This window comes from Corylus avellana, chromosome ca9 (genome assembly GCF_901000735.1).
Source record: "Corylus avellana chromosome ca9, CavTom2PMs-1.0".
Classification (NCBI taxonomy): domain Eukaryota; kingdom Viridiplantae; phylum Streptophyta; class Magnoliopsida; order Fagales; family Betulaceae; genus Corylus; species Corylus avellana.
The window spans coordinates 14,841,071-14,856,603 of NC_081549.1; the positions used below are offsets into that span (position 1 = coordinate 14,841,071).

At 36.3% G+C, this 15,533-nt stretch overlaps 1 protein-coding gene across 1 annotated transcript; it reads right to left on the reverse strand.

The window, feature by feature from the left end:
• Positions 1-13,644: 13,644 nt before the first annotated feature.
• Positions 13,645-15,533, reverse strand: LOC132162037 (annexin D8-like). Its single transcript, XM_059572283.1, has 4 exons — positions 14,962-15,533; positions 14,626-14,841; positions 14,297-14,386; positions 13,645-14,052 (listed from the first exon to the last, which is right to left on the reverse strand). The coding sequence occupies exons 1-4, from the start codon at positions 15,409-15,411 to the stop codon at positions 13,840-13,842; spliced, it is 969 nt and encodes a 322-aa protein (XP_059428266.1). The 5' UTR covers positions 15,412-15,533; the 3' UTR covers positions 13,645-13,839.

Here is a 15,533-nt window from a genome sequence, read left to right on the forward strand (position 1 = left end):
GGGTAGAGACAGGGAGGGAACTCGCATTTGCAATAGGAGAGAGTTTCATTCATGCTCCAAATATACATGGATTTTTCTTATTTACAACCACAATTGAAGTTACTATTCAATATTATTGCTAGCTAATTTAAAAACTTAAATTGATAGGAATTGTTTTAAAAACAATTTACTAATTCAGTAAATATTTAATCAATTACTCATGTGGACAGATATTCGGAACATTTCACGTCAGAGTTTAACTCATGAACTCAGTTCGAAAGTTATTGTAAGTCATTAGTTGTCGTAAAAACCAAATTTAATATTCAACATCATAACTAGTTTCTTTTGCAATAGTTGAAGATTTTGGAATGATAGACATACCAATGTGTATCCTCATTTAATTGACTCAATATGGCATTAAGAGAAACCAAATTTAAAAATGATAAAACTGAAGTGACATTGTCAAATACAAAATCTTATTAGGGTCTAAAAAATCAATTTTTTATACCTATGTGATTACTTTATTGATAGCCTTTAGAGAAATTTTTAGAGTTACCAAAAGAAATTAAAGAGCCTTTCATAATTTAGAGTTTTGGAATAGGAATCCTACGATGCAAATAACTAGAAAACAAACATGCATCATCCCCAAATAAATAATTCAAATAATTCTAAATAATGTAACATACCCAATAATGATATGAACTAATTTTAGGCTCAACGAATCAAGATTTAAAGACTTATTGCATGGACAAATATGGTTTTAATAAGGAAAAAAAATTAAAACTACTTACCTCCGGGAATAACATAGATAATTAGGAAAACTAAGACGAAAATAGAACTAGTCATTTTAGCCATATTGCTCTTACTTCTACCTAATGGAATTGCAAAATGAGGTATTCACATATGCGTTGGTTGTGCTAAGTCTATATATATTACAATTGTGAACCATTTGATCTTATAAAGGCTTCTTAATTTTATAATTCATATTAAATTTAATCGCTCATACAATTGTGAACTATTTGATATTCCAAAAGCTTTGTTGACCTTTGGAGTTATTACGTGAACACTATAAGAATCCCGAAACTTTTATTAGTCAGTACCACATGTATTTGAGTGACATTCTAACGTTTGACCTTTAATACAACCTTTCATGAAATAAAATTGTAACATGTGATACATAAAAGAAAATCAATTTAAAACACGAGATAATGTAATAAAACATGTACACTGAAGGGATAAGGCCATATATACAATTGTGAACCATTTGATATTCCAAAGTCTGCTTAGTTAATCACATATTCCCAATGGTTAAGAAGATTTGATATTGGAAAATAGTAAGGACAAACGCTTTGTAGACCTTTTGAGCTATTGCATGGGCACTAAAAGATTCCAAAAATTTTCTACCTTTGCTTCTAAAATTGAAACTTGATTTCTATCAATTTTTTATTCTTTATTACGAGAAAATCTATTGTAATATCCGCTTATACTTATAACGTAACACAATACAAAATTTGGTATAAAAAAATTAGTTGAAAAAATGCCTTTCAAAATTTGGTATAAATAAGGGCAACTGATGTGGTATTTTTGTGTCCAAAAATATCAATAATAAAAATAACCACTCACAATAGTACGAATCCTGTAGGCTAGGGCTATATTGAGGGTGTCGAACCTCAAGGACTGCAGGAGTTTTGTTATCAAATTCAAAGGATTAAAATTAACTTAATTAAAAAGATATTTGATTTGATTTTCTTTAAAACTAAAGTGCATGAAAATAAAAGAGATTTAAAATAAGAGAAAGAGTGTAGGGTATTGACTTCACCTCTATCTGCACAACAATGGCTAATCATAATTAATCCCAGAAATTCATTCTATGCATGTTATAAATAAACAAGAAATTACCTTATTAAAGAATAAGCATAATCTATCTTCGGTTGGCACGGATCGTCCACCTAACCACTAAGATGCGGTACGACCCGTCTTTCCTAGGTATAAATTATCAAATTCTTTAACAGGATACATACAATCAATGAATAAGTGTAACCCATCTTCGGTTGGCACAGACTGTCTACCTAAATTACACTAAACTAGGGTGTAGTACAATCCGTCTTCCCTAGGCATGGCCTATCAAATCCTATTGATCATATGTCAATTAAACCCATTGTATAACCATCATCCTCATAATCACAGAAAACAAGAATGATTTGAGATCAACAAAAGTAAAATACTTTCTAAGACAAGAGAAGAATTTCACAAATATTGATTTTGGAATTTAAGAACAATTGCATTTAATATGAAGAACAGAAATCAATTGTAGCAATCCTCATAGTTATACAATCAACATGCATAAATTGAAAATCTAGAAATTAAATACAATCAAACCATTGTGCTTGGATAGGGTTACATCAACACCCCACGAAAGGGTTTAGCCGCTCATGATCTTCTAAGCTCCAAAGACAAATTTCTAATTTCTAGCTCTAGGAAGTGGTGTGTCATTTTTCTCAATGCTTAGAGGCCTATTTATAGGTCTTAGGAGAGTCCTAGAAGCCTTAGGAATCCCAGAAAAATCGTATTTCAGTCTCCCAGTCGGATGGGGAGACCTAGAAAAACTTTCCTTCTCAATTTCGGACTCCTTTCTGTCTCTGTCGCGCATGTGCGCTCGAGCGCACTGTAGCTGCGCTCAAGCATACTGTAGCTACAGTAATGTGCTACAGTACTTTGCTACAGTAACTCCGCTACAACGAAATTGCTACAGTGAATCCGCTACAGTAACTGCATTTTGAGCGCAAAATCAATGATTTTATTGTATCTTTATTAAACACCTGAAAACACAAAAACAAAACAAAATCAAACAAATAACAATGCTAAGGAATTAACATATGCAAATTAAGGGGCTTGAATGTGCAACATTCGGCGCTTATCAGCAACAAACATGTAAAACAAATGTCATTTTTCTTAAAATCTTTTTTCTTCAAAGTATTCAAAACATTAATGTTCCAGATACGAGCCTAACAAGTTAGAAATACTTTTGGCGTACAACATTTACTATGAGACTTTTTTGGAATTGTAAGGATAAAATCTACTTAATGATTAATTGTTGATATATGAAAAGTTATTTACGATTAATTTTATTTTTTTATTTTTTTTTATTTTTCAATACAAGAAAGGTATTGTGTCAATGGACATTTCATTAATTTTATGTTTGTCGGATAACACTGTACTTTTACTATCCCTACAACAAATATATTTGAAATAACTCTAACTATGGTTCTACCTCTACGATAAACACTTAAAACAATAATTAAAAATTAATCAAATGCAAAAAAAACAACACAACGGATTTTTGTTTACGAAGTGTAAAACCCTTTGAACCAATCATAGGAAAAAATCACTCCGGAGCAGCCAAACCTAGAAAATAACTATAATGAAGACTCGAATTATAGACACAAGGGAAACGTACAACCCGATGCAACTCCCAAGAAGCAATAAGACAGCAACCCTTTCCGGAACACCTCCAAGCTCGACAATCTTCACTTAGCCTATTTCCTTACATGTCCTCTCAGAGACTTAAGTAACCGGTATCACTCAACAAACACAATAACAACACATATAGGCTTCAAGGAAGGCAACAACTGCTTAATACATCTTCTCTTGTAAAATACCCATGATGAACAAACCGACAAAAGAAGCAAGAGTCACCTCTAGAATCACTCTAGGTAGGAACATTGAAGGAAAAACACATCTAGAAACCAATCTAGGCCGAATAACACAATCTTGCTTAAATTGAGAAAGAAGCCTCAATTCACTATATATACCTTCTCTATGAACAATGTAATCAATTTTGCAGTATTGTTTAGTTGCGGGGAATTTTATTAGGACGAAATGATAATGAAAATCCAAATATGAGTTTTCGTCAAGTCGTTCTGATGACGAGATGATAACTATCTGAGAATCTGGGATTTTGTTAGAACGACTGTAGGGACGTCACGATGAAACACTAGGGTTTCATCACTTTCTAACTGAGTTCGTCCTTACTTTCTTGTTAGTTTTTAGTTTGACCTTATTCAATGTTCACTCTTGTATTTCTTGTTGTTTAAAACTTTGGGGAATAGGTCCTTTAGTCTTCATGAATTATTTGAAGAAGCTCTTAGTTTTCCCGTCAAAACGGGACATGTAATGGGGAGTTACTGTTTTCCTGTTAGGAGCACCGTCAGAATGAGACATATAATAGGGAGTTACTGTGTTCTAGTCAAAAGTTCTGTCAAAACGAGACATGTAACGAGGAGTTACTGTTTTCTCATTAGGAGTTGTGTTAGGACTGGACATGTGACGAGAGCAAAGTTGAAGCTACTGCTTTCTCGTCAAGACGAGACATGTGGCGAGAGCAAAGTTGAAGCTACTGTTTTCTCGTCATGAACCTTGTCAAGACTGGACACGTAACGCGACCATTGTTGGACCTACTGTTTTCTCGTCAGAAGGTGCGTTCAGGCGGGACATGTGACGAAGAGGAGACAATTGTTCTTCTTGTCAATGCCACTAGTCTAGTTTCACCTCAATCTGATACTTGAGAGAAATGTTATGTTCAAAATACTGAGACGTGTGCAGAATCTAAAATTTAATCCAATCCAATTTTGATTCTAATTAGACAAATTCCGATTTAATCATTTCCTTGATTTAGTTAAACTTAACCACATCATCTAAGTCTTCTCAAAGTGTGCTTTCTTCCAAACTTTCATTTTTCCCTTTAAAGTTGCAGTTTCTCTTCAACAACCTACAAAACACTAAAACACAAAACTCAAACAAAACATTAGATAACGACACAACTAAAGAATTAACTAATATAAATTAAGGGGCTCAAATATGCAACATTTGGCACTCATCACGATTCATAGTTCAAAATGCCACTAAAGGATTATTCCAATTGCTCTTTACTATGTCTTCTTTACTCCACTAATCAAAATCACCACCAGGTTTATAAAATCCCTTCTCAACAGTAACCCATATGCTCTCATTGAGTCCCTTTAAGTATGATTTCATACGTACTTTCAAGTGAGCATAATCATTCCCATTAAAAATGGAAGGGGCATTTGAAAGGGAGGTATTTGGTTCCATAATAAAGAGGTCAAGAAACACACTCAAGACAATAGTCAAAAAACGAACGAACCCATTCTGATACCAAATGAAAGTTTACTAGGATCGTGTTCTGCCTCTAATTGCCAAACAAACAACAAAAGAAACTATGCCTTATAATAAACACATATCATCCACAATGGAATTTTAAAACATCACAAATCCAGAAACATCCAAACAACCACAACACAAAAAGATTTGTTTACGAAGTGGAAAATCCTTTAAACACATCAAAGGTAAAAACCACTACGGGGCAGCCAAACCCGAAAAATCACTACAAGAAGATCCACAGTTACAGACTAGACGATAGTCACAACCTTGATGACCTCTAGACTTAGTACAAACAACAAGCTTCCTAGCTTGTCTCCATCGTGACCATATTCAAGCCGTGCATCTCCTTACCAACCTTTCGGTAGACTTCTTTCTTCAAGCATCCATAGCAGCAAACTTTGTGTAGATGAACGAGCAAGGCAACAACCCAAAATATCAACCATTCTAGAGTCACAGCACTCGTAGAGAGAAAACACCTTGAGACTTTAGTGACAAGTGCTTAGAGAAAATAATGCCCAAAAGTCTGCAGTGAACAGTGACAAGAAAACTATTTATAGGAGAGCCATTTTCTTTGTCACGTCCTAACAAGATGCTTTCTCGTTGTGACAAGAAGAACAGATTCGTAGATCTTAGAATTCCACATCCTAACGAGAGAGCTATTCCGTTATGATGGGAAGATCAAATGTCTCATCTTCGTCACATGTCCCGTCTTAACGAACCAACTGTTAGGAAATCAGGGAGTCCAACTTTGGTCCCATTACATGTCTCGACCTTACGGGGTCCCTGACAAGAAACCAGAAGCTCAGTAGACGAACGCTAGTGTGGGGACCATACACAAGTGCTCTCCTGGCAGCCGTACACAAGCGCTCGTGTGGGGACCAGGACGAGCACTGGTTGACCTTTTTGTTGACAGCTGGTTTTTACCCACGCATGCCACCTGTAACTCTGATCCCTCTGAGCTATAGTACACGAGCGCTCGCACCTTTCCAGAAATTTTCCTTTTTGCCCTCAGCCTCTTTCTCCTATAAATACCCCACTCCCCATTCAATTTTTCTCACCTCTGAAGCTTGGGGAAACCCTGTTGGTTTGTTTTTGTGAATGTTGGTGAGGTTGAGTGACCTCTTTGGTTGGAGAAGGTGCTTCTTGGTGGAGCTTACGTGTTGAGGTAACCTCCGCCCTTTAAGATTCGTTAAGTTGTTAGCTTGGTTCTTGCTTCCAGTAGCTTAGTCGTTTTGTAGGTAGTTGTAAGCTTTAATTTTGTTTAGCGTTTCCTCTAGCCTAGGTTTAATCTTGCTATTTAAAAATGTTGTTTTGCTTAGGGAAGTGTTAGAAAACCTTTGGGTAGCGTAAGAGACCATTAGAAGGCTCGGAAAGCATTTGGACCAAATGAGGTTCTATCTGAACCTCACTGGCCGAATGCTCGTCCCTAGGGTCGAGTGCTCGACCAGGGTCGCTCAGGGAAAAGCCCTTTTGGCCGAGCACCCAATGGCCCTTGTTTTCAAGTCTTAGGTTTGTTCTATTTGGACTTAGGACTAATATAAGATTTTCCAAAGATTTGGAGAGCCCAGGACTTTTGGAGGAATACTTGGAGAACTTAATCAACCTAGGTGAGTTTTAATTGACATAATGCTCGCCATTTATTTTCCCGCATTGCACGACTATTTTTGTGTACCAAAACATGCATATTTACAACTCTCACAGTATATTCCTTGCTGCACATGAACTCTAGCTTTTTTTGTGAAAAATGTGTTGCTTAACAAAGATAATGACATTGAGACTTCTAAAAGTATGCATGTAAAATATGGACAAGATTAATAGCATCGTATGACATGGTACACAGGTACGTGCGGGATAACGGCCATGGGCTTACTATACATGTTAACTTTATGGTCAAATGTGTGTGTGATATATGGGCCTTGGATCCAAGAAAAGAAACAAAAAAAAATTGGCTTTCTGTTTTGCAACGTCTGCCGCAGCATTATCCAAATGGATTAACATTGGTGTTTGGACACAACCAATAGGCTTTCGAACGCCCTTGCTCACAAACAGTGCCAACAGACTGGTAGTAGCTGAAAATTTTGCCAATTTATTTTTGGTCCTTTTTGTGAGTTTTTAAGTTTTAGTTTTCACCTTTTGGTATTTTTGTTTATTTGTGTGTTTCTGTGTTAATTTTTTGATTTTATGCTTTTTTTTTTTAGAAGAATGGTTAATGTTTCATGTGGAAGTACGTTTTTGTTTTAAAGAGTGAGAGAGCATGTATTCTTTTGGTGATTTTAACAAAACTTTTGTACAACATGTTTCAACTAGTAGGAGGGCACATTTTTCAAATGCTCAAAAGACTGAAGGTCTTTTTGATGAAAGTAGATCCATGAATCTAGCTGCTAAGATCGATGCCTTATGTGACAGAGTAGACCAACTCATAGTAGCTAGATTTGCCCAGACACATTTTCCTCACACTTACACACCACATGAACCATGTTCATATTGTTCCAATCTTTATCATCATGTAAGAAATTGCCCATCCATTGGACAATTTCCTGATTTTTCATATGAGCAATGGAACACCAATTTCTCTAGTCCGGGGTTTGAATCTGTAACGACCCCAATGAAAATTAGTTAACTGGTAACTACATTCATGGTTCGCCTCCCAACCCTAACCCTCGTGGGACAAGACTCAGGGATCATAACCTCTCATAAGTGAGAGATCTCAGCGGAAGACTTTCTGGACTTTAGGAATAGAGAGTAGTAATAAAACATTCACACAACATTCACCAGAGCCGACATTCACACAACATTCATCGGTCATCAAACCGTCAGCATACCAAAAGGGTTACATTCCTCAAAGCATAATTGTCTTACAAAAGATCAACAGATTAAATCCTAAGTTTAAGTAATGCTAATGAGATAATAATCTCGATCATCTCTGCCTGGGTAGTTCCTCCATCATCCCACATGGACTTCATCCAGACGGAGTCTACATCCTAAAAAATGACTCGGATCAGGTCCTGTGCAATCACGCAAGTCCGGTCCATAGCCCTCACCGTCTATGCTAGCTAATCCGAGCAATTATTCATAATGAAGGGAAGACATAAAATAAAAAGAAGGGGATAAGTCTAAGACTTAGTGAATATTAACACAGATAATACCCATGCCAGTTTAGTAATGAACTCCATTTTATAAGGTAGGTAGCAGTTTAATCATGATAGTTTTCCATGAATGTGATATAGATATATGATATATGATATATGATATATGCATATGATTATGAGTAACAATGATAGTTCAACAGTATAGTCTACTCGAGATATTACCCCTTCTCAACAGGGTTGGCGCTATCCTGAGAGACCTGTAATACAATGCCGATTCCCCAGCCATTGAACGCTACCGTACATAACATTAGCGGCACGACCAAGTCTGACCTCGGGTGGCCCACACCGCTAATGATGTCCATCCTATAGTGTCCAAGTCATTTGAAAATGACTGTGCCTGGTCACAAAATCATTGGATCCAAAGCCCACATAACACTCACACTTTTGACCATAAAGCTAAGATGTATAGTAAGCCCATGGCCATTATACCACTTGTACCGGTATACCATGTCATACGATGCAAATTATCTTGTCTGTGGTTTACATGCATATTCCTTTACAAGTCTCACTTCCTTAACATATTCAGCACAACGTTTTTCAGAAAAAGCTAGAGTTCATGTGCAACAAGTATACATTGTAAGAGTTGTAAATATGCATGTTTCGGTACAAAAAATAGACGTGCAGTTATGGGAAAAATAGTGCTGAGTATTATGTGAGTTAAAACTCACTTGGGTCTACTAAGTCCTCTCAGTAAACCTCCAAACGTTCTGAGTCCTCCAAATCTATGGAAAACCTTCTATTAGTCCTAAGTCTAACTTAAAACAACCTCAAAAACATGAAAACCGGAGCTATTGGATGGCTTGGTTAAAATGGCATTTTCTCTGAATTGCTCCTGACCGTACGTCCGGTATCGAGACTGTACGTCCGCCCAAAAAGTTTCAGGTAGAACCTCATTGGTTCCAAACGTCCACCTATCCTCCCAAATCGTTTCTAAACCCGTCTAAATGGATTTCTAAGACCTCCTATCTCCAAATTAGGTCACCAAGCAAAAGATAATACATTCGATCATGATAAACGCTAACTTTAACAAGATTAAAGCACAATCTAGCTAGAAACTAACAACTAAGCTAGCATTAGAACAGTGTAACAACTAAGTAACGAGCTAGCTTAAAGAGCATTACCTCCTTGAAGTGAAACTTGAAGAACCTCCTCTCCGATAGCACAAAAGCTCACAAATCTCACAAAACACATCCACAAGGGTTTTTAGCAGCCTAGGGGCGAGTTAGGCAGTGAACAGTGCGTGTGAAACTGAAGCAGGTTGGGGTATTTATAGGGGAAGGAAATCTGAAGCGTTCACCAACTCCCCTAAAAAGTAGCAGACGTCTGGTACTATTGGGGCGTACGTCCAATACTATTTACATAGCGGTCCAAAGGCTAGCATACGTCCAGGTATTACCCAAAGGTTTTCCAAAAAGCAGTGTACGTTCGGGTGGTCCTAGACGTACGTCATGTGGTCCCCAATGTATTATTGTCAGCGTACGTACATTGGTCCCCCTGCGTACGTCCTCTACTAACGACAAGAGCGTATGTCCGGTAACCCTAGCGTACGTCCGGTCCAAAAGTCCAAAAATACCCAAAGTGCCCTTCTAGCTGTCCTTAGTGACTCAAAGTCCAAATTAACTCTCTAACTAAGCTACCTAAGCTTGGTTAATTATTTGAGTCACTACATAATCAAATTCCAATTTTTACAACCCGAAATTGAGCAACCATTTTAATTTCTCCTGGCAAGCTCAAGCTACGGGAAATTGTGCTCACCAATTTTATGAATTGCACCATCTTGAATATCAGCAGTTCGACAACCTAGCTTTCCATCCTTCATCCTCCAATTATCTTCCACAACAATTATCATTGGAGGACACTTTTAAAGCGTTCATGCAAATAGCTAACCGGGTCATATAGTCAAATAGCTAGGCCATGCAAGGAATGGAACAATCCATGCAAGAGATCAAAGATGCCAACCCTCAAGCTATCACAGGGTTGGAAGAATGGATTGGTTATCCAGCTGAACATCAACTTGACCCAATAACTCAATATTGGGACAATGAGAGCATAGAGGATAACAACGAGGAAGAAGAGCTTCAAGGTTAGCTGATGGCTAAAGAACACTACATGATTGATGAGGATGATGCTAGCAATTCTTATCATCAACATGTTCAAGCCACCACCACACTCGGGACTGAGGAAATTGTTGATAACAATGAGGAAGAAAAAGAGGAGCAAATTGAGCCCCAGTAGATCCTAATCAGTCTAGTGACAAGGAAGTGAGTACTATAACTCTTGCTTGTATCACCTTCCCTCTTGAGACATAGCATGAACCCAAAGCTTCAGCTCCTCAATGTCTCAAAGAGCCATCTTATGTTAAGATCTTCAAGGACTTCTGCACACAAGCGCGCAAATCTATGAACCATCGTCCTAAGAAAATCCTTCGAAGCAAGCAAGTTGGCTACCTAAGATGGCGAAACACTCTTCCAGAATGCTATAATGTTTTAAAGAAAAAAGAGTGTAAGGGATTGTTCGGACATCCGAATGATCGGGGAAAGCACTGTAAATTTTCTTTTCCACACCTCAATTCATGATTTCTTTCTTTCCTTTTTCATTTTATTTCTTGCCATTTTATTTTCTTTTTTAACAGCAATTGATCTGATGAAGCTTGTTTCTGTGAGAAAATTTTGTTGTTAGTTTAGTTGACAGGTGTTCTAGTGTTTAAGTTTGGGGGACACCCTGCCTTTTGTACACTTAGATGTTTCCTTACTTCTGGTAATATATTTCTATACTACACATTGAGGACAATGTGTAATTCAAGTTTGGAGGTACAGAAAGACATAGTGTCTGTTTGTTCTGTAAAAAAAAAATTTGTGCTATTATGTTGTTAAGTATGAGTTAAGCTGTAATTGTGGTTTGCACCTCATTGGCTTGCTTAAAGTGTTGAACACATGATCATTTCATTAGGAATCTGAGTCCTTTGACTTATTTTTGGGCAAAATAAACTTCAATTGTTTTGAGTTGAATTATCATGAGCACATAAGCATATAATCTGTGAGGTATGAATTTGAGCTTAATCATGTTTATCTTGAGGTTTGTTGGATGACTTATTGATGAATGATTGTTGGAGATTAATCATTTTGAGTTTTTCACTGAGTAACCGGACCTCTTTCCTCATCAAGCATTAAGTATTCGCATAAAAAGGTGTGAAGTTCAGGTTGATTGATGGTATGGCTAGCTTGGCATCGTAACCTTTTTGACTTGAGTTAATAAGCCCTTAGGGATGTTTCTACATCTAGTGCCCTAAAGCCATCTGGTTTGGAAGTCACTAGCCTGACACTCATTACATGGGTCAATTAGAAAGGTTAAGGGAGCTAAGCATTGTATAGCCTACACAAAGAAAAAAAAAATACATATCTTGCCTTGGTTGTTTCATCTAATAGGGATTCCTACAAATTTTGAAGTACTGAACCATTTGTCTTGAAATTAAATTGAAGCCTCATGATTGAATGCTAATTTCACTTTGCACCTATCGAAACAATTAATGTCTCAATTGTCCAATTATGAATGATTTGACTTTGGTTGTCCTAAAGATTTTGAATATGGAGTTCATCTTTTTAAGCTTACTCATGAATAAGAATCATTATTTGTGTGAAACTTTACTCTTGTCAATAACATAGTGCTGACAATGTTTGCGGGTATCTTTTCTATTAAACCCTCACAAGACTCCACTCATCTATCAGGGATGCCTAGGGGTTTAAAAGGTTTGTTGCATATGCTAAATGCAATCATCTCTCCCACGAAAGAGGATTTATGTTTCATGCTTTCATTTTATTTTTAGATTTGTATTGCTAAGGAACTAGCAATATGTAAGTTTGGGGGTGTTTGATGAGTGCCAAATATTGCATATTTGAGCCCATTAATGTGCATTTGTTGATCCTTTAGTCGTATTATAATCTAATGTTTTGTAGGTTGCTGAAGGAAAACTGCGGGTTTAAGGTGAAAAATGCAAAGTTTGGAAGAAAGCACACTTTGAGAATACCTAGATGATGTGGTTAAGTTTAACCAAATCAAGTAAATGATTAAATCAGAATTTCTCTAATTGGAGTCAAAATCGAATTGGATTAAATTTCAAATTCTGCATACATATTAGTATTTTGACCATAAGGTTTAGCTCAAGTATCGGATTAAGGTGAAGCTAGCGGCATTGGAAAGCTAACTCAAAATAATATAAATCATTGTGAAATAGGATTTTCCTAATTAGGACGTTTGTTATGCCAAAAGCGTCCCGCAATAGAAGAACACAAATTTGGACGAATCCTATTCAGATTTGTACTAGGATTGCTTCCTAATTTGACTAGAAGATTGAAGTACGATTTTTCTGGGATTCCAAGGGTTTCTAGGGTTTGTTTGTTCCCTTTAAATAGGACTTAAAGCTTCAAGAAAGGGGAGGAGGCTACAGAGGTTGCAAAGTAAGAAATTTCAAGAGTAGTTTTCCTTTTAGCTTAGTTTTTCTTTAGGTTTAGGATTTATTTTTCATAGTTATGTGTAACTAATTTCTCAACTAAGGTTAAGGATGAAGCCTCACCGATGAAGAACAACAATATTTTCATGTAAGTTGATATTATTTGATTTTATTGAGTTTTAGTATTTCAATTCAATTATTGAGATGATTCTTGGATGTCTTTTGTGATTTACGGATATATTTGATGATTTAAGATAGTTTCATTTAATTGTTCTTTTTTTTTGTATAATTGTGTATCCTCTTACGGTTACAAGTCCTATTCTTTCTCTATCCTAAACTCTAGTTTTTCCTTAGGATTACTGATGTCCAATCTAAGTTCATATCAATAAACTTAGATTGGTTTGAGAGAGATAGATAATATTTGACTAGTGAAGAAAAAACATCTTTGGGGTAATTATCTTTTCCTCTCATGAACTACCACTCGATTACCATATACCCCCATCAACTACCAACTTTACATTACGACCCCATCAAACTACCATTTCGTTACCAAAACCTCCATTCCGTCAATCAAGGTCGTTTAGGCGGACGGTCAGCCTATTACGTGCGCGTAAAGTTAGTAGTTAATGGGAGTATATAGTAATCGAGTGATAGTTCATGGGAGAAATGATAATTACCCCCAAAAAAATGCATACGCATCCAAGGCATGTGAGTCATGTGACGCACACACGATGGGTTGATTGTCTGACTTAGCGACCTTGACTGACAAAAAGGGGATAACGAAATGGTTGTTTGATGGGGTCGTAATGTAAAGTTGATAGTTGATGAGGGTATATGGTAATCGAGTGGTAATTCATAGGAGAAAGGATAAACATCTTTGCTAATGCCTGTGGCCATAGGGAATCTTGTTGGGCCACGTTAAATTCTTCTTTGATATTTTTATAGATATGAGCTGAACTATTCCCAGTTAAGTATAACTTGAACATTGCTTAGAGAAGAACAAAAAAAAGTGAAAAATATAGAATAAACTTAGTTTAAACAATGCTTTTTTCAACAAAGGTTTGCTAAAGTCATTATCAGATGGCACTAGTTTATGTTGTTTTTTGTGGCCAAGGCAACAAGAAAGTCTCTGTAAGCTCCAGATGGAATGCTCTCACAAATTACATCTTTAACTTCCTTCCAATATTTTTTTCTGAATACCCTTTGAATCTCGTCCATGTCCACGTCAGCCCTGCTCATCAGCACACGTTCCAAGCAACACTTGTCAATTGTTCCCCCCTTAATGCTTAAATACAATGTCTGCCAATAATGTGAAAAAGTGTAAGTTTTTTTTTTTTTCTTTTTTCTAAATCTTTTTCAACTATTATACAGGTATTGCAAATGTTGATTGAAGCATAACCCATTTCTTGCACTGCATAAATAAATAAATAAATAAAAATTGGAATAAACAATTATTGTACTTTGTTTATTCAAAAATTTTCTTTTATAACATGAGAAGCAGCCTAAAGCATCTATACAATAAAAATCAAAAGAAGATGATTACCTTTGCATAATAGTTAGGTGGATTGCAAATGCATTTCACTACCATTTTCAGCGCGTGTTCAAGCTCCCCAGAGTTTCCTCTTTTCAGTGACTATAAAATACAGCAAAAAAAAAAAAAAAACCCTTTACTTACATCGCTTTAAAAAGTGATATCGGTGTTCTTAAATGACAACTTTGTATCAAATTAGACATTTTTACATTTTTTTTGTTTTCCAAAGTATCGTTAAAAGTCATTAAAAAATTATAATTTAAAAATAAAATAAAAAATTATAATTTAAAAAATAAAATAAAAAATTGTTAAAACATTTTCAAGTATGGGAAACATTTTACCTTTGTGTAGTCATGTCCATAGATGTGTTTATAGCTTGAAAGTGTCAGCTTGAGCTGTTGAATGCTCCTCTTACTTAGTGTTTCCAGCACAACAGCTTCTATGGCTCCTGAGCCTCCCTCCCCTGTTTCATAAAGCCTTCTAGCATCACACTTGGCAATATGTTGGCTAACATCAGCATGGTGAGCCTTGTGCGATGTAGCCAATGCCACAAGAATCTGAAAAAATGTATAATCAAATGTGTTAGAATATATGGAAAATATATTATATTTATATTTTCCATATATTCTAACAAAATGAAAATAAATAAATAAATTGAACAAATTCTTTTAGCTTACCTTCTGGTAGGGATGGGGAGGCTCAATATTGATGATATCTTGGTCCAAATGCCTTCTAAATCTTCCATGATAGGCTTGTTTCATGAGGTGAATATGATCTGATTTTCTACCCACAAAGATTTCGACAAGAGCTTTGTAGTTGGCATCATCACCTTGCTCATCAAGTGCTTCTCTGGCTATCACAGCATCACGCTCATGGGAATCAAGCATCCACAGAGAGAAAGCTGCAGATTTCATGGGAGAAATTGCAGCCTCATATCTTTGGAGAAGGCTTATCAAGTCTTCCCTGTATATGGCTTTGTAAGTGTCTCTGATTTGCTGGCGTTCAAGCTGGGTTCTGCGAGCCAGAGATGGGATCAAGTGGTTCAAACTCCCCGAAGAATCATGAATTTCCTTGCATTCGTTTTCAAGGCCGTGGGTTGACGACATGGGAAGGATGGTGGCGGCCATGTGAGGTGAATTGGTGGAGTGGTTTCTAAAGAACCATTAATTTGATGGACTTATATAGACACAGCAATGACTTTGTTGACGTGCAATAGTGTTATTTTATTGATGTGAACCGTTCTTAGAAC